Below are 27,908 nucleotides of genomic sequence, written 5' to 3' on the forward strand. Positions count from 1 at the left end.
TACAGAGTAGCAACTAATGAACTAAAATCAGGATGAATTCAATCTTATGACATAGGCCCTAAATGCCATTAAATATAGACTTATGAAGCCCAAGTCTGTGAAATAACCCTAAGCCTGGCAGTCTTAGAATTCTACAACTTGATTAGGACTAGCACTTCATGTATGTAAAGTTTGAGAGTCTGGGGGACTCTTGTTAAAAAAAAAAACAACTATGAAACAAAGATTCGTGGACAAATACAGGTTTTTCTCATGGAATACAACTTAAAATTTCTTTTCCATTCATAATGTGCAAACATTTTATACAAATATACATTGGGATTACTAAAATTTGCATGAGAAACAGTTCAAATGACATCAAAGTTGATAAAACCATTTTGCAGACTGCTAGGGACTGATTTTAGATGTGATTACTAACCCAAACTTGCATGTAGCTAATATGCCCATGCTGCGAACCTTTAAGTCTTCATACATTAAGGGTTGTCCCTGCCAAGAAAACAAATCATTTAGCTACCGATTTGCTTTAATTTGGTACTAATATTTTTTGTATTGCCTATCATTGGGGTATATTATATCCTTTTCTTGTCATGCATTTTAGATGGTTACTTTTTCAAAGAAAAAGGGTCAAGGAACTTTCATGGCATTGGTGTTATTGTTGTCATCTGCTCTGGTGTGAACTATAGCCTTGGTCATATCTCTAGAATCATTTAAGATATTGAAATGAAACTTCATAAAAATGTTGCCAAAAATAATAATTCACACAATATACAAGGCCCATTCATTTAGCTATAATAATTATTATTGAGTTATGCCCAAGTTTGCCTGGAAAAAAAGCAAATAAGGCTTGGCACCACGATGCTCTGGTTTTGATACCTGAGAAAGTGTGCAATACCTGAACAGTTATACTCTCTCTCTCCGAGGTGGCTAGGCATTGTATAGGGGATCTTATCTGAGGTAGGCATTGTCTAGGGGATCTTATCTGAGGTGGGCATTGTCTAGGAGATCTTATCTGGGGTGGGCATTGTCTTGGTCATCTTATCTGAGGTGGGCATTGTTTAGGGGATCTTATCTGAGGTGGGCATTGTCTAGGGGATCTTGTCTGAGGTGGGCATTGTCTAGGGGATCTTATCTGAGGTAGGCATTGTCTAGGTCATCTTATCTGAGGTGGGCATTGTCGGGGGGATCTTAGCTGATGTGGGCATGGTCTTGGGGATCTTATCTGAGGTAGGCATTATCCAGGGGATCTTACCTGTGGTAGGCATTGTCCAGGTGATTTTATCTGAGGTAGGCATTGTCTAGGGGATCTTATCTGAGGTGGGCATTGTCTAGGGGATCTTGTCTGAGGTGGGCATTGTCTAGGGGATCTTATCTGAGGTAGGCATTGTCTAGGTCATCTTATCTGAGGTGGGCATTGTCTAGGGGATCTTAGCGGATGTGGGCATGGTCTAGGGGATCTTATCTGAGGTAGGCATTATCCAGGGGATCTTACCTGTGGTAGGCATTGTCCAGGTGATTTTATCTGAGGTAGGCATTGTCTAGGGGATCTTACCTGAGGTGGGCATTGTCTAGGGGATCTTATCTGAGGTAGGCATTGTCCAGGGTATCTTATCTGAGGTAGGCATTGTCCAGGGGATCTTATCTGAGGTAGGAATTGTCCAGGGTATCTTATCTGAGGTAGGCATTGTCCAGGGGATCTTATATGAGGTGGGCATTGTCTTGGTCATCTTATCTGAGATGGGCATTGTATAGGGGATCTTACCTGAGGTAGGTATTTTCTAAGGCATCTTACCTGAGGTAGGCATTGTCCAAGGGATCTTATCTGAGGTAGGCATTATCTAGGGGATCTTATCTGAGGTGGGCATTGTCTAGGGGATCATGGCTGAGGTAGGCATTGTCCAGGGGATGTTATCTGAGGTGGGCATTGTCTAGGGGATCTTACCTGAGGTGGGCATGGTCTGGGGGATCTTATCTGAGATAGGCATTGTCTATGAGATCTTATCTGAGGTAGGCATTGTCTAGGGGATCTTATCTGAGGTAGGCATTGTCTAGGGGATCTTTATCCGAGGTAGGCTTTGTCTAGGGGATCTTATCTGAGGTAGGCATTATCCAGGGGATCTTATCTGTTATAGGCATTGTCCAGGGGATTTTATCTGAGGTAGACATTTTTAGGGGATCTTATCATGGTGGGTAGGCATTGTCTAGGGGACTTTATCTGAGGTAGGCATTGTCTAGGGGATCTTATCTGAGGTAGGCATTGTCAAGGGGATTTTATCTGGGGTAGGCATTTTTAGGGGATCTTATCATGGTGGGTAGGCATTGTCTAGGGGATCTTATCATGGTGGGTAGGCATTGTCTAGGGGACTTTATCTGAGGTAGGCATTGTCTAGGGGATCTTATCTGCGGTAGGCATTGTCCAGGGGATTTTATCTGAGGTTGGCATTTTTAGGGGATCTTATCATGGTGGGTAGGCATGGTCTGGGGGATCTTATCATTGTGGCTAGGCATTGTCTAGGGGATTTTATCTGAGGTAGGCATATCTAAGGGATCTTATCTGAGGTGGTTATGCATTGTATATGGGATCTTATCTGAGGTGGGCATTGTCTAGGGGACCTAAGGAAAGTTGGAAACCTGCTTGTGTAGGATTAATATCTGCTTGCAGTAGGAAGGCAAAAACTGAACACAATCATTTTCATATGGATGCACACTTTTATCACTTTAGGTTCCCTTATTGGCACTCGCCCCTGATTGACGCACTATCTGACTCCAATCTTGCCTTTATTCACTCCACCCATTTTCCTTGCTTTGTAAAGCACATAACACTTCCTTATTAAAGCACTTAATAATATTTTTAAAGCATCTAACAATACATTATTGAAGCACACTATGATAACAACGTGCTGGAGCTACTTTCTCTCTGTCTACTTTCCTCTGTATTATGTTCTTCTTCTGCTGTAATCAAATTATTGAATTGTACATTTGTTCAATAATTATACATTGATGAAAGGTATTTTTTCTGATGCCATTGATAAAGATACTATTAATGTTTACATTGGTAAGTGTACAAATGATCTTACACAATCAGCGTATAAAGGTATACTCAATTAAACAGGGACTGAGCTAGTCAATACTTCAGTTGAATTTTGAGCGATTCCACACATGTTTCCAGGCGTTCGATCACAAAGCAAGCGAGATCTAGACTTCTGCAAGTTGTAGACTCATAGCACATTTTCTTGTATCTATGATATATTTTCTTAAGTAAATTTACATGTATCCTAATATAAGAATTGAAACTGGTGAGATTGAAAATAACTCACACATCAGAGTCAATGTGTTATGAGTCTACAATCCATGTTTGTTTATATGTGAGTGAATGTAGAATTGTTTATTGTCAAATGGTTAGATAATTTTTGTATGCTGTTGGTTTTAGATCTTATTAGTTGGGGGGGGGGTTTTCAAAGAAAATGGTTAAGGTATTGTCGTCGCCTTGTTGTCGTTATAATAATTTATGTGTGAACTTAAACCTTGTATACACTATCATCCACACATTTTCTTTGCAGATTTTGCTAATCACCACGATTTTTCCTTACCACAGACGTTATCTTTCCAATCTATTTTTCACTTTACCGGGCAATAAAAGCATATCCCACACCGCGTTCATTTCTATAATTTGCCCGTGTCATGTCAACGCTATACCTAGCATTGGGAAGTGTTAATTAACGGTTATTATGGTATCTGTTTTCAAATTTCTTAAGGCTATTTCTTTGTTCCATCCTATAAATATAATTGAAGTCAGTTTTATTAAACTCGTACAAACTCGACCCGTAATGACACAATCTCTCCCGCAAAGGCAAAGTGTTTTTTTGTAAAAAATGGATGGTTGGTAGTGTTTACATAGCAAGGGCCTTAACTCTGGCTTTAATAATTGCTGAATTATGCCCCATGTTTGACTGAAAACAACAGACAGGCGAGTGTTTGCGTTCCCTCTATGGCGCTCTTGTTGTTTTATTGCTTCACTAGTTAGTATGTTGTTAATAGCTTTTGAATGGCAAATATACTATGCAAAGGAAGGAGTATGGTCACTTCAAAAATAGATCACTAATTGAGCACAAAGCTTCTTTTTCTGTTATGAGTATGTTAAACTTTTGCTTTTTTTTAATTTATAAAGGCCAGCATGAAATTAGGATAGAACCATTAATACGGAATTATTTCAAAATTTGCAATATTTTATGAATTTTTCTAGGCTCGGTGGAGCTAATCTGTAAGTACAGTAGAAGGAAGACACTCTGGTACCAATGTTGGTTGGCATCGAGCTCATCAACAAAACCACATTAATACTTCTTACCTTATTCTTACAATAGCGATTATCAAATACTCAATGTTTACGATATTGGTTGTAAAAGGGTTGCCATGTTAGCTGTTACAATTTTTATATTTTATAAAATTTGTAAGTGGTGTATGATTACTAAAACATATTGCCGTAGGTCATTCCCACATTTGGCTACTAAATAACTTATTATGCTTTATCGTTGATGTATAGTCATGGTTGAATGCACTTTTCAATGAATGAGTTAGTTGCATGGGGATTTTTTTAAAGTATGTAACAATTAGTGTGTCCATGGCAACCGAAAGATTGGCTTTTGGTACCAGAGTGAGTTACTTAAGCAACCAATGATGTTGGCATGGCGACGTAAAGTGACATTAACTGACACATTTTAGGAATGTTTTAGCATTTTGTCTATAGAATACGAATGTAGATTTTTCATTATCTGTTAAACAAATAGGTACTTGAACTTTAATACGTACATGATTGTGATCCGAATGTTCATCAAATCAACTTTGCAATTGAATGTATTCAGTAAAAAAAAGAGAGGGGTTAATGATAGAAGTGGCTGTCCGTCTAGTGATCAGGTTTGAGTCCTCACGACTGCAAGAAATGGACTCAAGTACTGGTTTCAACCCAGGATATCGTCTTTTATGATTAATATCAGTCTAAAGCTATTCAAAATCAAGTCAAGATTATTATTTTAAGTTTAAACTATAAACTAAGAATAAGTGAAACTGTTTGTGCTTGGATAAGCCTTATATTTTTCAATTATAGTTTCAGTAAAAGTCTGTATGTTTACTGTTTCTAATGTTTAATAAAAAGTGAAGCGTTCAGGTGAATATGTTTGGATTATTCTGAGCAGTCCTGCTTGTCAACTGCTTTGTGTGTTTGTTTCGTAGCGTAGAGTTACTGTACAATGGTGTTTTAATAAATTTTGGAATGCATGTACGAAGAATGAAACAAAACATCTTTGTTAAATATGAATTCTGTTACGTTATTTCATCGTCAAATGACCCCAGTACTCGATTACACTCTGCATTTCATCATGTACCATACAACAGTGGACTGGCAAAAGCTGGCATTCTCTGATTGAGCTAAAACTTGAGCTCTTTTTTATAGACAAATCATGCAGTTCTTCATAGTTCAGTCAGAAGAGCTGCTGACATGTAATCCTTGGTAGCTCAGTCAGTAGCTCTCCTAACATCAAATCTTAGAAAAATCTTTGAAACACGTTAGAGGCAATATGTATGGTCTAATATTCATGAAACTTGATCAGAATGTTTTCCTTGATGAACTCTTGGACATGTTTTAAACTGGGTCACATGTGATAAGAAATTAGGTCACTAGGTCAAATATTTCAAAAATCTTGTCCGAAACTATTTTATGGTGGTGATTGGTCGGATTATGTTCAAACATGGTCAGAATGTTCTCTAGGTCACTAGGTTATATCTTACAAAAATCTTGGGAACACTCTAGAGGCAATACATCTGCTCTAATTTCCATGAAACTTCAGAATCAGAATGCCTCAATGAAATCTTGGAATAGTTTGAAACAAGTAAGTCATATGGGGTCAAAAATGAGGTCACTGGGTCAAATCTTAAATAAACTTTGTGGACACTCTAGAGGCTATATTCTTTGCAATATATCTGGACCAATCTTCATGGAACTTGATCAGAATGTTTGCCTTGATGAAATCTTAGATTAGTTTGTAACTGGGTAACATGGAGTCATAAACTAGGTTTCTTGGTCAATTGTAAATGTTACATTATATAAAATATATTTATTTTTTTCAAACAATTGCAATCAAACTCAAACTCATATATATTTTACCAACAATTGATTTCCATTCCTTGACTGAGGCGGGGGATATCAATTCAACGAATTTGCTTGTTAAAACTATGTCAGATTGTATCACTGTACTGATGTAGTGTTAACAGAATGAGGTGAACTGGGTGAAGACGATTGTTGTTGATATAGCTCAGTCCCTGTTGATTCTGTATTGTTACGTTACAAGTATTTTTGTGCCCTTTCTGTTTGAGACACTAATTTTATAGCTTTTTACTTGTCAAATTCTTACATTGTTTCCTGAATATATATATATGGTAGTTAAATAAGGGCTTAGATGCCAGATGTTGACATTATGTCTCCCCCATTCATTGGGGGAATGGGGGACATTGTTTTTGCTCCGTCCGTCAGTCTGTCCGTACGTCACACTTTATTTCTACTTTGGCTCAATAGCTGAAGATCCTTTGAGTCCAGAAACTTCATACATTGTATGGGAGTTGATCATGACTTGTAGATGGCCCCTAATGAATTTGAGATCTGTAGGTAAAAGGTCAAGGTCGAGGTGACCTCCAGGTGAAGTATGAAATGTTGGCAATTAACTTACGCTGAAAATGTTTTCCGCTGAATAACTCAAATTAACACACTCTTATTAGTAATGGCAACCTCATATGTTAAATTTCAACATCAACAAGCAAATCATATTTTTGAGATGTTGAACACATTTTCTGTCCCTCTCTTTTAACATGTTTATGTACTATGAGGCAAGTCTTTTCTTTTCTGATGGAAATGGTGTTCAATTAATGGAAGGACGATGTACTTTTGTCTATCCAGAGATGCTTATTATATTGTTATGACTGTGTCATTTTACAGCCAGCGAGTTGATTCAATTTTCAGGGCATTAATCTCATCGCTAGCTCTCCTTAGGGAAGAAAGCATAGAAACGATGCAACATGCTAATGGCACTGCAGCGTTTACCCAGACTGTGTCTTGTGGTGTTATACAATCATTCCTTCCATCGTGCCAGAGGTTTAAACCAGTCCCCATGTACATTATATACATGTACATTTTTCATTATCTTCTCACAGAAATTTTAATCACAAAACTGTCACTATGATACTTAATATTATCAATTTTCACCGCAGTAATTCCCTGTGTATACGTTACATGTTTTATGAATATCTGTATTATTGTTGTCTCCCCTGGTTTCACAATTGCCATTTATACGATTGGCTATATTATGTCCCTTTGTAACATTAATGCCATTTGTCAAAGGTCTTTTTCCATATTTTTTAGATATTTGAATAAGTGTTTACATAACATCATGCCATTTGTAAAAGGCTTTTTGTTCATTTGAATATTGTTTAAAAGATTATTCTAAAAAATAGGCTAACACAAAGATATTAAGATATTGCACACTTTGGTTGACAATGTATCTGCTGGAAGGGGTCCCTTTGTGTCCACATGCACATAATTACAATAAAATCATGCCATATAACATTTCACAATATTCCTATCATTACTCTTAAGCATTACATACATATACTTTATGATATTAGTCCATTTTTGTGTTGCCTGCGAAGCATAGCTGTCACATGTGTTTCTAATGAAGAACTTTTTTAACTATTACAGACTTGGTATGCACATTGGGCATGGTCAGTACATGACCTCTTTTCATTTCTGGGTAAATAGGTCAACTGTCAAGGTCATGTTGATATTAATAGAAAAAAAATATTTGTTTCGTTTCAGATCATTAACTTGTAAATGATTTGGTATGGACTATTTAAACTTGATATTCACATTGGTCATGATCAGTAGATGACCCATTGGTTTTATGGTCAATAGGTCAAGGTCATTGTGACATTAATTAGAAAATTGTGGGTGCTCCTGACAGGGGACACACATCTGATGTGTGAAATTCTAGTCTAGTCTTATTCACTTATGTCTTCTCTGTCTTTCACATTAACTGACATGTCAGGCTTTTGGAAGAAGATTAGCATTTCTTTCTTTCTAGTTTCTTCTTGTAATCTTCTTTTTGGAAAAAGCATTCAATTTGTGTACTTAACAAATTATGACCACATCTTTTATATGTTTTAAGCTACTAATGTTCAAATTTTCCGTAAAATGTCCAAATGTGCTTCTTTTTATAGCTTTATTAACCTAATATTTGTATATTTGACTTCATTTTTCTGACACATGTTGGCTCCTCAACAATAACACTTTACAAAGGCATTAACACTATAATTATCATGAACATTTACACTTGAACATGAACATTAATACTTTAACATTTACACTTCATGATGAATATTTACAGTTGACCATGAACTTAACTCTACATCATGAACATTTACACTTTATCATGAACATATACACTTTATCATGATCATTTACACTTTATCATAAACATATACTCTCAATCATGAACATTTACACTTTATCACGAACATTTACACTTAATCATGAACATTTACACTTAATCATGAATATTTACACTTAATTTACACTTTATCATGAACATTTACACTTTATCATGAACATTAACACTTTATCATGAACATTTACACATTAACAATTACCCATTATCATGAACATTAACACTTTGACAAAAACCTTAATGCTTTATCATTGATTGCTACAATCACAATTTGGATACCTTAAAATAAGTTGTAATTGAAATTTTATCTCTTGTTTACACATTTGTTTTACGTATTGCAGCAATGAGGCAATATCAGTGGTGAAGATTTTGAGGGTGCTGCGCGTGTTAAGGCCATTACGAGCCATCAATAGAGCTAAAGGGCTCAAGGTACGTACAATTGCGTTCTTGTAGCTCAATTAAATAGGAAGGATCATTTGGGGCTTGTGAAATCATAGTAATTAGACTTTTGGATGGACAAGCCTAAGTTCTAACACTGGAGTTTGTCATAAGAAATGGAGCTTGTGCTCATTTCTAGCACTGTTTATGTATAAATGTAGATGTTGCTTTTTGATTGTCAATTTCTAAAAGATTGTGGTCATCACTTACTCCTTTTTTCAATATTTTCCTCAGTGAAAAATGAGTAACAGAATGTGTCAGTTATGAATATCCCAGAATGCAAACTATCAAAACATACAGCAGTTTTCAAGTGGGAAAGAAAAATAGAGGGTTAGACTTTAGTTTTGTTCAAAATATAATTTTAACATATATTTAAGAAATATTACACACGACTGAGGGTCATATGACATTTTAAGGACTGGCAAGTCAGCCCCCGAGGGTGTATATGGACCAAAGTTTGGCCGAGGTCCATTCACCTTCGGGGCTGACTGGCCGGTCCTTATAATGTCATATGGCCCGAAGTGGTGTGTTATATTTCTTATATTATACCGAACACTTTTTTACCATTTAATAATTTTAAAGCACCTTTGATGTGTTTTATTGAAAAAATGTAATAATATTTACTTGCGAAAAAAATGTTGTGAAAATTGCAAGCAGCACTCACCTGTTTTATGACGTCAGCAGTCCATATTATATGACGTCAGCGGTCCATATTATATTTTTGGAGAGGTCTGGACCGGCCAAAAACATAATTGTGATGCTGACGTCATAAAAACTGGATTTTTATTAAAATACATTGATATACGGACCGATCAATTTTATATACACAAAGAAGGGACACATTTATGTAAGGTATAATATTTCTATATAGTTGTTCCCTCTTCCTGTTCCAGCATGTGGTACAGTGTGTGATCGTGGCAGTGAAGACCATCCAGAACATCATGTTGGTCATGTTCCTCCTGCAGTTCATGTTTGCCGTCATCGGTGTACAGCTGTTTAAGGGGACCTTCTACAAATGCAGTGATCGCTCCAAACTCTCTGAATATGAATGCCAGTAAGTCAGTCCATCAAGTTTCTCTTATTTCCTATTTTGTGAACGGACCCTGTTTTGGTGTTTTTATTTCACAGCTGTTATAGAAGTGGGGCCATATGGTATAGCCACCAAGTTGAGATTTGATGACAGACATGTTGGGATCATACTAATAAATGGATATTTTGAGCCTTTTGAAATAAAGTGAAGATTTTGTCATAGCAAGGATGCCATTGATGTGCAAAATCTTTAAATTTAGCCAGTACTTAAAAACATTCAAGATATTCTCATGCAACATAGTACAAGTGTAACCACTTTTAAAACAGACAATTTGCTGTTTAATACCAATTTTGGAATGAGTCCAAAATTAGTTCGTTTTTGTGTCGCCTGAAAAGACGACATATAGGGGTTACTTTTGTCGGCGGCGTCGGCGGCGTCGGTGGCGGCGGCGTCCGCGTCCCATTTTCGCTTGTCCGGGATATATCTCCTAAACTATTAGTGGTATCAACTTGAAATTTCATATGTAGATAGATCTAATTGAGGGCAAGTGCAGTGCACAAGAACTGTTACTCTTGCTTCCATATTTTTAGAGTTATTGCCCTTTGTTATTTTTAATGCTTAAAGTTTTGTCCGGGGCATATCTTGTAGAATATAAGAGTTATCAACTTGAAACTTCATATGTAGATAGATCTCATGGAGGGCAAGTGCAGTGCACAATAACAGTAACTCTTGCTTTCTTAGTTTTAAAGTAATTGCCCTTTGTTAATTTTCATGCTTAAAGTTTTGTCCGGGGCATATCTTGAAGAATATAAGAGGTATCAACTTGAAAGAATATAAGAGGTATCAACTTGAAAGAATATAAGAGGTATCAACTTGAAACTTTTTTTTTTTTTTTTTTTTTTTTTTTTTTTTAATGTTAGATACTATGAATGTAGAACCAATCTAAACCAAAAAAAAGACTGGGGAAAAAAAGGAAGGAAAAGAAAAAAAATCACAAAACATGCATGTTAATGCTCTAATTGTACAAATGAATAAAACAATGTATCGAAATGAACAAACAACTTTTGAAAACGTGTAGTTACAAAAACAAATTCCTTACAATTGCCCAATTACTTTTAAATTTATCTGAGATATTTGTATTTTTATAAATGTTCCATGCTAACTGAAGGCTATTTCTGAAACCAATTACTGTTGGAACACACTTTTTTCTTTTACACAAAAAAATATATTTCTTATATTCTAATAAAAGTATATCAAATTTAAAGTTATTATTCCCAGAACCTAACAATACATACATACTGTTTATGACAATACTTGAGTCATTTGTATTCAATTTTTGTAGCATATCCTGCAATACCGGCTGTATTTTATTGCAATCCCAAAATAGATGTAAAAGAGTTTCTTTACAGCATTCACAAAAGGAGCAATTATCATTTTCAACTAGCTTCATTTTATATAATAATGAGTTTGTTGGTAATATTCTATGAAGAACTCTTAATTGTAACCATTGAGTGTAAGAATCCTTTGTACACTTAAATACACAGCTATAGACATTTTTCCAATTAATACTGACATTTTCATATTGTAACAGCCATTTATGTTGACTTGTAGGAATTTCATTATTATCAATAAAGATTTTGTAAAAAAATCTGTTAACATTTTCTTTTGTCAAAATTGGGTTAATAAAAGTGTTCATACATGGGTTACTACATTCTAAAAAGTTAAAGACATTGAGGACAAGATTACAATGTCTTATATAGGCCTTAATTGCAGAAGTCAATCCATTATAGTGTAAAAAGTTGATTTTCTTATCAATTATTGCTTCAATTTCCAATAGGCTATACAGATTTCCATTGGCATCAAAAACATCTTTTACACAACGAAATCCCTTATTGTATAGGGTATGAATAAATACATAGTTTCCATTAACAAAATTGTGGTTATAAAATAATGGCATATGCATAAATTGATTAACATTGTCTATGCAAAACCTATCTATATATAACATATATGCATTTATTACATCTTTCCAGAATGTGTTTGACATCTTTTGACAAATAATTTCACAAAATTTCTTACCACAATTCAACATTTTATTGACATCAAATAATACAGACATTAGTTTGAAACATTTACTACTACCATTCAATATACAATTTTTTATCCATTTTAATTTTAAGCTATAAATATAACTTGTAATATCAATCATATTAATACCACCTTCTGGGAAATCTTTTTTGAAAATGTTACTCTTAATTTTTGCTTTTCCATTCCACACAAACTCAAAAAATAAATTGTTTAGCTCTTTAACAAAATCCTTTGTTGGATTAGGTAAACTAATGAAAAGGTGTGTGAATAATGGTAGTAAAAGTGACTTAACTACCGTAAGCCTGCCAATTGGTGTAAGTTTCCTCTTTTTCCAATATGAGATACTGTTTTTAACTTTAAACATTTTTTCATCAAAATTTATCTTACCCATTTGATTTAAATCTACATCAAAATGTAACCCAAGCAATTTGAATCTAGTATCGCCCCATGATAATTTAAATTTTGTTTTTATGGACTGTGATGAGTATTTCAGTGGTCCTATCCAAACTAATTTGGTCTTATCATAATTAACTTTGAGCCCTGATAATTGTGAAAAATGATACAACAAATCTACAACCTTTTTCACTGTATCCTCAGTACCATCTAAGAGAAGAGATGTATCATCAGCAAATTGTGAGATCTTATACTCTTCACCATCAATTACAATACCCTTTACAGTTTGATTGTTTCTTATCATAATTGCCAGAATTTCTGAACATAAAATAAACAAATATGGAGAAATAGGGTCCCCTTGTCTACATCCTCTTCCTATCTTAAAAAACTCAGAAAGGTGTCCATTTAATTGGATCGCCACTTCAGTATTATACATAAAAATTCTTATCCATTTTTTAAACATATCACCAAATTTGAACAGAGACAAAGTTTTCTCAATGAAATTAAAAGATATGGAATCAAACGCCTTTTCAAAATCAATCAGCATCACTAGGCCAGGAATTTTCTTATCATCACATGTTTTCATAATATCATACAACAATCTTGTGTTTTCACTTATATTTCGACCTTTTATGAATCCTGTTTGATCTTTTGAAACTAAGGTATCTAAAACATTTTTCAATCTGTTGGCTATACTTCCTGAAGCTATTTTGTAAAAAACATTTAAAAGAGTAATAGGTCTCCAATTCTTCAAAAACTGTTTAGGCTTACCCTCTTTTGGTATACATACAATTGTTCCCAATTTGATATTTCTAGAAAATGAATTGGACAAAAAGGCATGATTAATTGCTCTTAAAATAAATTTTCCAATATCTTTCCAAAACATTTTATAAAAGTTGACTGTAAAACCATCACAGCCTGGACTTTTATCATTTTTCATTTGTTTGACAGTATCTGCAACCTCTTCATATGTTAAAAGACCCTCTAGAGAGTTTGACTGCTGATTGTTAAGTACATTATAGTTACAATTATTAAGTTCAGTTTGTAAATCAAAGTCACATGACAAGTTTTCCTTATATAGATTATTATAAAAATTATAGGATTCTTTCAAAATTTCCTCTTGTTCCAAAATTTGAGAACCATCATCTTTTTTAATAAATGGTATATGCTTATCAGCAATAGTTCTTTTTTCTAAATTGCAAAAAAAAGTAGTAGCCTTTTCTCCATTTTCTACCCAATTTGCCCTAGACCTTATTACATATCCCTTCAGTTTATTGTTTCTTAATTCACTAAGCTCTGTCTCTAAAGTAAGTAGTTGATCTTTATTAGTTTCTGAAAGATTTTTTTGTAATTCTAAAATATCATGTAGCAACTTTTCCTCTAGTCTATTCCTCTCCTTTGATTTATAACTAGCATATGATATTGTTTTACCTCTAATTTCCATTAACATCGTTTCTAGAAATAATTCATCATTTATTACAAATTGAATTTCTGATCTGTCCATTTCTAATACAGCATTAAAATCATATACTGGAACACAATATTGTAAAATAATCTCATCAATTTTTCTTTTAACACCTTCTAAATAATCAATTTGAGATAAAAGTGAGTTATTAAATTTCCAAAGGCCCTTGCCATGTTTAGCTTTTGAAAAACATGATCAGATTTGTAGCAAATATCTGTATCACACTTTCTAACATAATTCATCATATTATTTGTAATCAAAAAAAATTCAAGCCTTCCCTGTTGACACGTGTTTAATCTTCTCCATGTAAATGTTTTTGTCTCCCCATGTAATTCTCTGTAAGGATCTAACAAGCCTCTATCAGGGATAATGTTTAACAAGGTTTTTCGAGCTTTAGTATTGTTGTTTACCGATCTATAATTTTTGTAGTCTAGTTCTGGATTAAGCACAAGATTATAATCTCCACAAATCATATACTTATCAATGTTATTAAATGTATCTAATTTATTAAATATCATATTAAAAAAATCAGGACAGTCTTTATTTGGTGCATATATATTGGCTAACAGGAAGGGCACGTCATTGTACAATAATTCAAGGAGAAGAAAGTTTCCACAATTATCTTTCAATACATTTATTATTTTTACATTTAAGTTTTTCTTGATAAAAATAGCTACTCCTCTAGCGTTAGATTTACCATTACTAAAAAAACAATCTCCGTTCCATTCTGAATATATCATTGTCTCAAGTTCATTTGTAAAATGTGTTTCCTGAATACAGGCAATATCAACTTGTTTCTCTTTAAGTATATTAAAAATATCAAGGCGTTTTTTAGTATTGTTTAGCCCACGGCAGTTGTAGGAACACAATGATAAATTAGACATAAGTAAAGGTTGTGTCTAAGTAGCTAATCAGTAATCTATAATAGTTGTAACTACACTTATATAATAATATAATCTTGACAAACATCATTATGTACAAAACACTAACTATACAATGCATGTTTAAATATTCAATCAAAGAAAGCATAAAGCCAAAACAAAAAAAAAGCAAAAATGAAAAACTAGTTTTCACTTTATACATGGAAAGTACAAATTCATGGTTACTCTAATTTCTACAATATTCAAAACTATCTATTTACATAAAGTAGTACCACTTCAATTTATATGGTTAGAATATATGACAAATATTCTCTCAATACCTGTCAATAACAGTAAAAAGGGATCAAATATTTGATCTATCTAGTAACCTAGTGTATAATAAGGATCAATTATTTGACTATAATATGGCTGTCACAGACTGATAACATTGTCTTTACCTGTTGGGGTTGAGTTATATTAAGTTATTTTTTTTATTTTTTATCAAGAAAAAAGAGAAAAAAGAAGAAAAAAAATAAAAATACTTATATATATAAATACCAACATGCTATGAACAAATCTGGAATTGATGTTATTTTTACCATTCGTATATGTGATTGAGGGAAAGTGCAGTGCTCAAAAACCATAACTCTTGCATCTATATGTTTAGAGTTATTGCCCTTTGTTAATTTTCATGCTTAAAGTTTTGTCCGGGGCATATCTTGAAGAATATAAGAGGTATCAACTTGAAACTTCATAGCTAGATAGATCTCATTGAGGGCAAGTGCAGTGCACAAGAACCGTTACTCTTGCTGCCATATTTTTAGAGTTATTACCCTTTGTTAATTTTTTTGCTTAGGTTTTGTCCCTGGCATATCTCGTAAACTATAAGAGGTATCAACCTGAAACTTATTCCGTAGGTATATGTGATTGAGGGAAAGTGCAGTGCACAAAAACCATAACTCTTGCATCTATATGTTTAGAGTTATTGCCCTTTGTTAATTTTCATGCTTAAAGTTTTGTCCGGGGCATATCTTGAAGAATATAAGAGGTATCAACTTGAAACTTCATAGCTAGATAGATCTCATTGAGGGCAAGTGCAGTGCACAATAACCGTAACTCTTGCTGCCATATTTTTAGAGTTATTGCCCTTTGTTAATTTTCATGCTTATGTTTTGTCTGTGGCATATCTTGTAAGCTATAGCAGGTATCAACCTGAAACTTATTCCGTAGGTATATCTGATTGAGGGAAAGTGCAGTGCACAAAAACCGTAACTCTTGCATCTATATGTTTAGAGTTATTGCCCTTTGTTAATTTTCAAGCTTAAATTTTGTCTGTTGGTGAATTGGAGTCTTACTTCAGCCATCATCAACGTATTTATCCATTATCTTCAAATTATTTCTCAATGTCATTGACTTCAGTATTTATTGTGCTCATTTTTGCTTATATAACCAATTGCTTGCTCCTGGCTTAATGTTGTTACCTTCAGTTCAAATGCCACCTACAGTTGAAAGTTAAATGGCAACATCATTGTCTATAAATGAATAAAATGCCAATCTAACAGCTATAATGTCGGCAGTAAATAATTCGTCAGGCGACACATTCGACTCGCGGAGTTCTAGTTTATAATTTTGGTCCAAATCCGCTCAGTAAAAAATGTAAAAATTCTAATACCCAAACCATGTTTGTTATTCACACATCCCCAAATACCCCATATGTGTCAAGATAACAATCAGACCAGCTGCTTTGTTCCGCTATGATGATAACTTGATATCTGTTAATTGGCAGACAATCAGTCCGAACACATGGTAGATCGCAGGAGACACAAGTAAACAAAATATGTGCTTGCAGCTATCCATTAAAGTACTGTTGAAATTGGTCTGTTTGACACATAAGGAATTGCTAATGCTGCTGATCATAACATGATGAATCAGTTTGTGGATTACCAAACTGATAAAATTAAATTGTAAGTACCATTACAGTTTAAAAACAGTTTTAAAGATAACATTAGCAGCACCTGAAGAATGCTGACAACTCCTGTTTTTCAAAGCTGTTTTTCAGGTTGATCGTCCTGGATCCATTAAGATTTCAAAAAATTGCATGTGAGGGTACATTCCTGCCCAGGTGTTGATGGAAACCTCAATAATCCCTTTTCAATTTAATAATGTTCCTTAATGGCCTTAATGTCCGTAAGAGCTGCTATTACATAGACTTTGTTGACCAGAACATCAACTAACTCTCTATAATTGTATAATATTGTTTACCACTGTCTTGTTCATTCCATGGGCTACTACGTAGACTTCATTGAAGGGAACATCAATAATACTCTATAATTGTTTAACATTGTTTACCACTGTCCGGTACACTCCAGGGGCTACTATGTGGACTTTGTTGATGGCAATATAAATAATCCGGAGCTGAAGGAGCGTGTCTGGGAAAACAACCTGCTCAACTTTGACGATGTCTCCAAGGCTATGATGACACTCTTCACTGTCTCCACATTTGAAGGATGGCCCCTGTATGTATACCTTTATAAATTAAGTAACACAGTATATAAATATATATTGGAGTATTTCAAGCATTGTAGTTTATACTAGGTGGAAGTACAATTATTACCAGAATTATGAAATATGGACCACCTGTTATGAAGATGACATGATAGCAAAACTACATATACATGTACTTCTCATAAAACACCTGACAATGCACCAACCTACATATGTATGTACTTCTCATGAAACACCTGACAATGCACCAACCTACATATGTATGTACTTCTCACGAAACACCTGACAATGCACCAACCTACATATGTATGTACTTCTCACGAAACACCTGACAATGCACCAACCTACATATGTATGTACTTCTCATGAAACACCTGACAATGCACCAACCTACATATGTATGTACTTCTCATAAATCACCTGACAATGCACCAACCTACATATGTATGTACTTCTACTAAAACACCTGACAATGCACCAACCTACATATGTATGTACTTCTCATAAAACACCTGACAATGCACCAACCTACATATGTATGTACTTCTCATAAAACACCTGACAATGCACCAACCAACATATGTATGTACTTCTCATAAAACACCTGACAATGCACCAACCTACATATGTATGTACTTCTATTAAAACACCTGACTATCCACCAACCTACATATGTATGTACTTCTTATAAAACAACTAACAATGCACCAGCCTACATATTTATGTACTTCTCATAAAACACCTGACAATGCACCAACCTACATATGTATGTACTTCTCATGAAACACATGACAATGCACTAACTTCCCATGAAACACCTGACAATGCACCAACCTACATATGTATGTACTTCTCATGAAACACCTGACAATGCACCAACCTACATATGTATGTACTTCTCACGAAACACCTGACAATGCACCAACCTACATATGTATGTACTTCTCATGAAACACCTGACAATGCACCAACCTACATATGTATGAACTTCTCATAAATCACCTGACAATGCACCAACCTACATATGAATGTTCTTCTACTAAAACACCTGACAATGCACCAACCTACATATGTATGTACTTCTCATAAAACACCTGACAATGCACCAACCAACATATGTATGTACTTCTCATAAAACACCTGACAATGCACCAACCAACATATGTATGTACTTCTTATAAAACAACTAACAATGCACCAGCCTACATATTTATGTACTTCTCATAAAACACCTGACAATGCACTAACCTACATATGTATGTACTTCTCATTATACATCTGACAATGCACCAACCTGCATATGTATGTACTTCTCATGGAACATCTGACTATGCACCAACCTACATATGTATGTACTTCTCATTAAACATCTGACAATGCACCAACCTACATATGTATGTACTTCTCATTAAACATCTGACAATGCACCAACCAACATATGTATGTACTTCTCATGAAACATCTGACAATGCACCAACTAACATATGTATGTACTTCTCATTAAACATCTGACAATGCACCAACCGACATATGTATGTACTTCTCATGAAACACCTGACAATGCACCAACCTACATATGTATGTACTTCTGATGAGACATCTGGCTATGCACCAACCTACATATGTATGTACTTCTCATAAAACACCTGACAATGCACCAACCTACATATGTATGTACTTCTCATTAAACATCGGACTATGCACCAACCTACATATGTATGTACTTCTCATAAAACACCTGACAATGTGCCAACCTACATATGTATGTACTTCTCATTAAACATCTGACAATGCACCAACCTACATATGTATGTACTTCTCATTAAACATCTGACAGTGCACCAACCAACATATGTATGTACTTCTCATGAAACACCTGACAATGCACCAACCTGCATATGTATGTACTTCTCATAAAACACCTGACTATGCACCAACCTTCATATGTATGTACTTCTCATAAAACATCTGACTATGCACCAACCTGCATATGTATGTGCTTCTCATTAAACATCTGACAATGCACCAACCAACATATGTATGTACTTCTAATGAAACATCTGAATATGCACCAACCTACATATGTATGTACTTCTCATTAAACATCTGACAATGCACCAACCTACATATGTATGTACTTCTCATTAGACATCTGACTATGCACCAACCTGCATATGTATGTACTTCTATTAAAACACCTGGCTATGCACCAACCTACATATGTATGTACATCTATTAAAAAACCTGACAATGCACCAACTTACATATGTATGTACATCTATTAAAAAACCTGACTATGCACCAACCTACATATGTATGTACTTCTCATTAAACATTTGACTATGCACCAACCTGCATATGTATGTACTTCTCATGAAACACATGACAATGCACTAACCTACATATGTATGTACTTCTCATTAAACATCTGACAATGCACCAACCTGCATATGTATGTACTTCTCATGGAACATCTGACTATGCACCAACCTGCATATGTATGTACTTCTCATAAATCACCTGACAATGCACCAACCTACATATGAATGTTCTTCTACTAAAACACCTGACAATGCACCAACCTACATATGTATGTACTTCTCATAAAACACCTGACTATGCACCAACCTACATATGTATGTACTTCTCATAAAACACCTGACAATGCACCAACCAACATATGTATGTACTTCTTATAAAACAACTAACAATGCACCAGCCTACATATTTATGTACTTCTCATAAAACAACTGACAATGCACCAACCTACATATGTATGTACTTCTCATGAAACACATGACAATGCACTAACCTACATATGTATGTACTTCTCATTAAACATCTGACAATGCACCAACCAACATATGTATGTACTTCTCATGAAACACCTGACAATGCACCAACCTGCATATGTATGTACTTCTCATAAAACACCTGACAATGCACCAACCTGCATATGTATGTACTTCTCATGGAACATCTGACTATGCACCAACCTGCATATGTATGTACTTCTCATTAAACATCTGACTATGCACCAACCTGCATATGTATGTACTTCTCATAAAACACCTGACAATGCACCAACCTACATATGTATGTACTTCTCATAAAACACCTGACAATGCACCAACCTACATATGTATGTACTTCTCATCAAACACCTGACAATGCACCAACCTGCATATGTATGGACTTCTCATGAAACACCTGACAATGCACCAACCTACATATGTATGTACTTCTCATTAAACATCTTACTATGCACCAACCTGCATATGTATGTACTTCTCATCAAACACCTGACAATGCACCAACCTGCATATGAATGTATTTCTCATAAAACACCTGACTATGCACCAACCTTCATATGTATGTACTTCTCATAAAACATCTGACTATGCACCAACCTGCATATGTATGTACTTCTCATTAAACATCTGACAATGCACCAACCAACATATGTATGAACTTCTCATGAAACATCTGACTATGCACCAACCTACATATGTATGTACTTCTCATTAAACATCTGACAATGCACCAACCTACATATGTATGTACTTCTCATGAGACATCTGACTATGCACCAACCTGCATATGTATGTACTTCTATTAAAACACCTGACTATGCACCAACCTACATATTTATGTACATCTATTAAAAAACCTGACAATGCACCAACCTACATATGTATGTACTTCTCATTAAACATCTGACTATGCACCAACCTGCATATGTATGTACTTCTCATTAAACATCTGACTTTGCACCAACCTGCATATGTATGTACTTCTCATTAACATCTGACAATGCACCAACCAACATATGTATGTACTTATCATAAAACATCTGACTATGCACCAACCTACATATGTATGTACTTCTCATAAAACATCTGACTATGCACCAACCTGCATATGTATGTACTTCTCATTAAACATCTGACAATGCACCAACCTGCATATGTATGTACTTCTCATCAAACACCTGACAATGCACCAACCTGCATATGTATGTACTTCCCATCAAACACCTGACAATGCACCAACCAACATATGTATGTACTTCTCATGAAACATCTGACAATGCACCAACCAACATATGTATGTACTTCTCATGAAACATCTGACTATGCACCAACCAGCATATGTATGTACTTCTCATGAAACATCTGACTATGCACCAACCTGCATATGTATGTACTTCTCATAAAACACCTGACAATGCACCAACCAACATATGTATGTACTTCTCATGAAACATCTGACTATGCACCAACCTACATATGTATGTACTTCTCATTAAACGTGTGACTACACACCAACCTACATATGTATGTACTTCTCATTAAACATCTGACTATGCACCAACCTACATATGTATGTACTTCTCATTAAACATGTGACTACGCACCAACCTACATATGTATGTACTTCTCATTAAACATCTGACTATACACCAACCTGCATATGTATGTACATCTATTAAAAAACCTGACAATGCACCAACTGTGGGAGGCAAATAAATTCTTAACCTGTGATCTTTTTTAGCTTGTCTTTTTTTGAAGAAAAATCACAGTATAATCATAGCCATGGTGTAGATGTGGTTCTCATTGGGCAAACACTTTAACCATGGCCATAAGTCATAAACATATAACTCTGGCTTTAATAATTGATGAAATATTTTTAACTGAGAAAAAACAACAATTACAGACAAGCATAAGCATTTGCTAACTAATGTGGCTCTATTGTTACAATGCAGTATTTTCTATTTTGATATTGCCACATGAAAATAAACAATAAAATATGTTTACCTCTAACGATACATTAATATAGGTTATGTACTTGGTAAATCACTGCTTTTACATTGATGAAATAAATTTACATGTTTCTGAATATAACATCACTAATTTATTATAGAAAAAAAAAGTTGTTTGAGGTTTCTGCTTCATTCCAGGTTGCTGTACATCTCCATTGACTCTAACAAGGAGGGTCAGGGTCCGATTCACAACTACCGCCTGGGCGTAGCCATCTTCTACTTCATCTTCATCATTGTGATCGCGTTCTTCATGGTGAACATCTTCGTAGGTTTTGTTATCGTCACCTTCCAGAATGAGGGTGAACAGGAATACAAGAATTGTGAGCTGGATAAAAATCAAGTAAGTGTATTGATGTCACAGCTCTCTCAATATCTATTATTGTTGTTTTTAGCTCTACTGGCCAAAGGCCAGAAGAGCTTATGCGATGGTAATGTGTACGTAGTATGTGCATCCATGCATCTGTGCGTTCGTGTGTCTGTAAACAATTGGTTGTGAACACGATACAGTCTTGTACAGTATCTAGATATCAATTAGAGCTCGGTTCCTTTCGAAAACCAGCCAGATCCGCCCATGAATGCCTAGATAATGGGCCATGAAAGTTTCAAAGAAATGCTTTCTATTTTTAGCCAGGTCTGCATGAGAGAATTCTATTTTTAGCCAAGTTCACATGTACATGTAAATTAAAGTCTAGAGTTAAGGGAGACAATTTGCAAGTCTAGGATTTTGAGAGACAATTTGCTTTTTGCTTCTGCAGTTGATTTTGTGAATTACTCTGCCTTGTTCTTGTTGGAAGCCCAAAGGCCATTTTTTAGCTTTAAGTTCTGTAGTTTGTGCATTCATCTCAACAAAATTGGTTGTGAATGTTTAAGTTATGCACCTGGTGTCATTACTGGCCACACCCAGGGTTCACAGGTTTGGTAAACATAAATCTGGAAAGGTTTGAAAATCTTTTTGTGTGTTCGTGCATCCATCTCAGCACAATTGATTGTGAATGTTTGTTCTAATTGATCAATGTTGTCCTAGGACTTTGACCAACTTTTTTTAACTTTTAAAACTACAGAAATTTTTACTATGAGTACAGTTTTGAAAGCATTTTTTTTTTGTCAGATGACTTTTACTTGGTACATATTAAAATAGTTCATGCAACTAATCTGCTTACAATACTTTCTGGGCTCAGATGTTGAACGTGCTACGTTTTCAGATAACCCAAACACAAAACATAAACTATATGTCTGTTGCCTTTTACCCATACATACATGCTCTGGATTGATATGACCACAAAAGCCATGCCAGTAGAGCATAGGCCCTTTTGGGCCTCTTGTTTTCATTACACAAACCTGCCAAATCAAAAATCCCCAGCCCACTGTGCTCGAAAACAATTTAAAAAATCAGTGTCCCTCTGTGCTTGACAACAGTGCAAAAATCACCAGCCATCAGTGCGACAACACTACAAAAATCAACCGCCATTGGTGCTTGACAACACGGCAATTCATCAGCCCTCTTTTCTGGCTGCAAAAAATCAAATTACTTAAAAAAATATTGATAATATTTTTTATTTTGGTATGTCAACTGAATGATAAAGGCTAAGGAGTAATGAAGTAAATTGATTATCAGCTTGTCCAAGTTTCACAAAAAAAAGTAACAGACTCTCATAGCCTTGGTGGTTTGTTGGCGGGGTCACAGTGCAAAAACTTGCCAAAAAACTTGGCCTTTAAACCTTTCATGAAATTCCAATCAAACTTGGGTACATGTTGTAAGAGACAATACTCACTTGTTTAACCTTAATAGTTGTGGAATCATGCCCGTTTTCTCAGCTGCAGCACTGCAGCGTTTCATTGTTTTTAGTTAAGATCAGTTTGTTGGTCATTTTCATAACATATTTTAATTACAGTTCATTAGTTTCAACCTTTACATGATGTCTTTTCCAGAGAAAGTGTATAGAATTCGCACTGAAAGTAAAACCAAATAGACGATATATTCCCAAGTCTCGATGGCAGTATAAAATATGGTGGTTCGTAACCTCACAGGCTTTTGAGTATGGCATCTTTGTACTCATCATGGTTAACACGATCGCACTGGCTATGAAGGTGTGTATACTGTCTTGCATCTAGTATTGCGTCTATATATCAATGTGTAGATTCATTGAACATCAGTGTCTTTATCAAGTTTCCATTTTTTAAAAGAAATTTCGATGAAAATACATATCACAATGTCAAACTTCTAAAAATGTACAAATTCTATTTATTGTAAGCTTTTGTTAGAACTTGCTTTTTAAAAAGTTTAAATGAAAATTTTCATGACAAGAAAATAATTATCTACAATTTTAAGATTCTTGAATACCCTTCATTAAAGCGCAAGTCAAGTTACAGGAGTAATGATATGTTCAGCCAATGTTTCCAAGAACATGATTTTATTTCAGTTTTACGGCCAGTCAGATGATTACTCAGAAGCATTAGACTATATGAACATGATTTTTACTGGGGTATTTACTCTGGAGTTTGCTCTGAAACTCACCGCCTTCAGAATTAAGGTAAGTCTTTTTGATGTCCATACCAGCTTTGCCAAATGGTTTAATTATGATTATATGATGATTATGTATTGGTAGTGTTTGTCGTTGATGATAATGGTTGATGATAATGGTTGATGATGATGATGATGATGATGATGATGATGATGATGATGATGTTAACATTTTTTTATTGACAGCAGTAATGTTGATATCACTTTAATGATGATGGTCTTGTTATATTTCAGAATTACTTTGGCGACCCGTGGAATGTGTTTGATTTCATCATTGTTTTAGGAAGTTACATAGATATCATCTATACTGAGGTCAATGTAAGTAGACACCAAGAAAATAAGAGTGTTACTATATTACAGAATTACTTTTGCGACCCATGGAATGTGTTTGATTTTATCATTGTTTTAGGAAGTTACATAGATTACTTCTATAGAAATCTATATCAGGGTGCTATATGATCAGATTGAAGGTTTTAAATTCACAGGTTTTGTTCAAGATCTTATGTAAGAGAAGGTGGAATTTGATCTATGTAAAATAAAATGACACGTTTTACAACAAACTTAATGAAATCTTTACAAAAAAACTGAAATGTTTGCATTCTTTCTCTTGTATATTTTTCTTTTATATATTTTTATGTGATTTTCATAAAAAAACATTTGAAATGACAGTTTATTTCTTAATTGGGAGGAACATATACAATAATATAAAAACAATTCATTTTTGAAATGACCGAAATACGCAGGTGAACTCAATTTCAAGAGTCATTTATTCTTTTGTCAAAAAAATGTATTTTCATAATTAAAAACTATTCATATGAAAAATTGCCAGTAATACAAGTGATCACTTTGATGGGTGATTTATGTGCTGATAATGTTGAAACTACACATTTTCTAAGTCATAACATAAGGGTGCCTGACTTTTTACTTTTTCATCACTTTACAATTTTCTAGTTTTATTCAAATTTTATATATTTATATTATATCACCATTTTCTTATAAATATTTCATCATTTGCATTTCATATTTCACATTTTGTTCTCTTTCATTATGTTACTATTTAATCTTACCAAAATTAAGTCTCTAACACCCAATGATTTATGGAATATGAACATTGTTAAAATGCTGTTATTTTTGGACTGGGCTTTTACAATTGATTTTCTAACTGGATTGCAAATTTTCGAAAGGAAACATCTTACATATACATTTAAAATAAAAAGCATTTGACCGAATAGTTATAAATAAGATTTTGCACCCAATGAAATATTTTATAATTTAGTAATTATCAATTATGTCAGAAACGTTTTATAGAGGAACATGAATTTTTTTGGCAACTAAGAATAGTTTATTGTTTCCAAATATGCATTTATCAAATTAAACATGACCAACAGACCATTTTGATTTGATATTGCCTTTTAACAGACATTAACCAGTTTAGTGTTCGAAATTATAGTTTGTCTTCTGGCCCAGCCTCTGTTGATTCAACTGATGGACCTGGTTAAAATCGAAAAGGTCTGACCATCATAAATCCTGTTGAACAAAATATAATTGCGAACACTAACAAGCTTTTAACAATCTACCACGTAGAGGATTTGTGTGCACTTTTTAACTAACGTTTGGTATGATTTTATTCTCTATCGCCACTTAAACAGAGAACCCAGGTTTGTTGTTTCGTCTGCATGGCCGTATAGATTGCATGGCAAATTTTACCTGATATCTATACCTTATAAGTATATGTAACTTCAAAGTTCATGACTTACCTCATGTGTAATATAACCAGAACTTTACTTTCCATGATATATTGTTCACTATTTCCCTGACATTTCCCTAATATTTCATGCATTTCCTGATATTTTGTTCACAAGTCACTTATAATTCTAATAGTTCATTCGGAAAATAGCTCATTGAGCTAATGTTTCTGTTAACACATACCCGACTTTAAATAAAGATTTTTGTATATCTTGTATCTTTCATCGCCACATATTTAAACCTAAATGATATCAACTATTCATTGACCTATTCACATAGTGCTCAGATTTTACTGTCTAAAAAGTGCCAAAATTAGCGGGCAAAAATAGAGCAAATATTTGCTACCTTATTTTATCACTTATCTTTGGTTATTTTTTTGTCCAAAGTAAAAACTGTTTTGACTTAGCTTAAATTTACCCATTTTATGTTATTTTTTCATAGCTTTTATGCGCAAGTTTTGCCATTTAGTTGAATTGCTTGAAATGAATCAACATTTGGAACTCTTGGATCAGTTCATGACAGAGCACTCTTGTCTAGTTAAGCCTTTAGAACAACTAAGAAAAACAGGCAAGTGTCAGCATCTCTAGAGGGTACTCTTGCTCTGTTATGTAATGGGCCACAAGTTAAGTTTTATGCCAACTCAAGAACTAACTGCTTGTTTGCACTATTTTTCACAGGCTGAATAAATATCATTGAATTTTGAGCCAAGATCTTACCACAGGTCTCAAAAATACATTTTTATACCTTATGTATCTTGCACAGTTAAAAAACTAAAAAAATATGGTAAGACTAACTTAGACTTTTTGGAAAATATCTCTGAATTAAATATAAGAATAATTGCTTGAAGAGTGATGGTATTGTAAACCATTACAAAAAAATGGGGGGGGGATAAAGATTAGACAAATGAATGGCCATTGTTTTGTGACAAACTTGGCAAATAGGGGCACCCTTGTCCTATGATGAACACATTTCTAGTTATTTAAAATCTCCATTTTAATTTCAACGTAGATGCTGGCTTATGACTTAATTGAAACAGGCCCCCTGGTGCCTTAATGTATATGTTCAATGAATTGATCTAGAATGCCGGCTTATGACTTAAATGAAAACGTCCCCTGGTGCCTTATTGAATATGATATGAGATAATTTAGAATACTATGTTATAATATCAATATCAATAATACATCTAAACTCCACAATCTCGACATCCTGCTTTTGTAATGTAAGCTTTTGTGGAAGTTGTTTTTGTACCAAAGTCTGGTAGCCTTATAAAAGTAGTACGGTACAAATCATGTTGTGATCCGCCCATGTATACAGCCGCTGCGTTATTTGATAAATGATTTTTTTTTGTCAAGAGACTTACACGTTGGTCAAACATAATTTCTGTTCAAATTAATGTTACATTTGAAAAAAATATTTTTTTCACAAACTGCATTTTTGCCCTGCAGCTTAAATGTTTAATAAAATACCACATAATATCTTGACTTTATTCTTAAGTTAAATAGTGTAGATACCTGTCAGGGATATTGTCTGAAACTAAGGCATTAATAAATACATCAACTT

At 34.2% G+C, this 27,908-nt stretch overlaps 1 protein-coding gene across 8 annotated transcripts in view; it reads left to right on the top strand.

Annotated features, from left to right (window-relative positions):
• Positions 1–27,908, top strand: part of LOC128217248 (muscle calcium channel subunit alpha-1-like) — a 167,879-nt gene that overhangs the window by 119,940 nt on the left and 20,031 nt on the right. For 6 of the 8 annotated variants that reach the window (XM_052924262.1, XM_052924254.1, XM_052924256.1 and 3 more), the window contains exons 23-30: positions 4,238–4,255; positions 8,822–8,909; positions 9,812–9,972; positions 17,124–17,270; positions 22,220–22,421; positions 24,011–24,169; positions 24,502–24,612; positions 24,837–24,920. In XM_052924262.1, the coding sequence (XP_052780222.1) occupies positions 4,238–4,255; positions 8,822–8,909; positions 9,812–9,972; positions 17,124–17,270; positions 22,220–22,421; positions 24,011–24,169; positions 24,502–24,612; positions 24,837–24,920 (970 nt within the window). The remainder of the gene's footprint in view (positions 1–4,237; positions 4,256–8,821; positions 8,910–9,811; positions 9,973–17,123; positions 17,271–22,219; positions 22,422–24,010; positions 24,170–24,501; positions 24,613–24,836; positions 24,921–27,908) is intronic. The other 2 variants (XM_052924258.1, XM_052924259.1) reach the window with 1 other exon arrangement.

The sequence above is a fragment of the Mya arenaria genome, chromosome 14 (genome assembly GCF_026914265.1).
Source record: "Mya arenaria isolate MELC-2E11 chromosome 14, ASM2691426v1".
Classification (NCBI taxonomy): Eukaryota; Metazoa; Mollusca; class Bivalvia; order Myida; family Myidae; genus Mya; species Mya arenaria.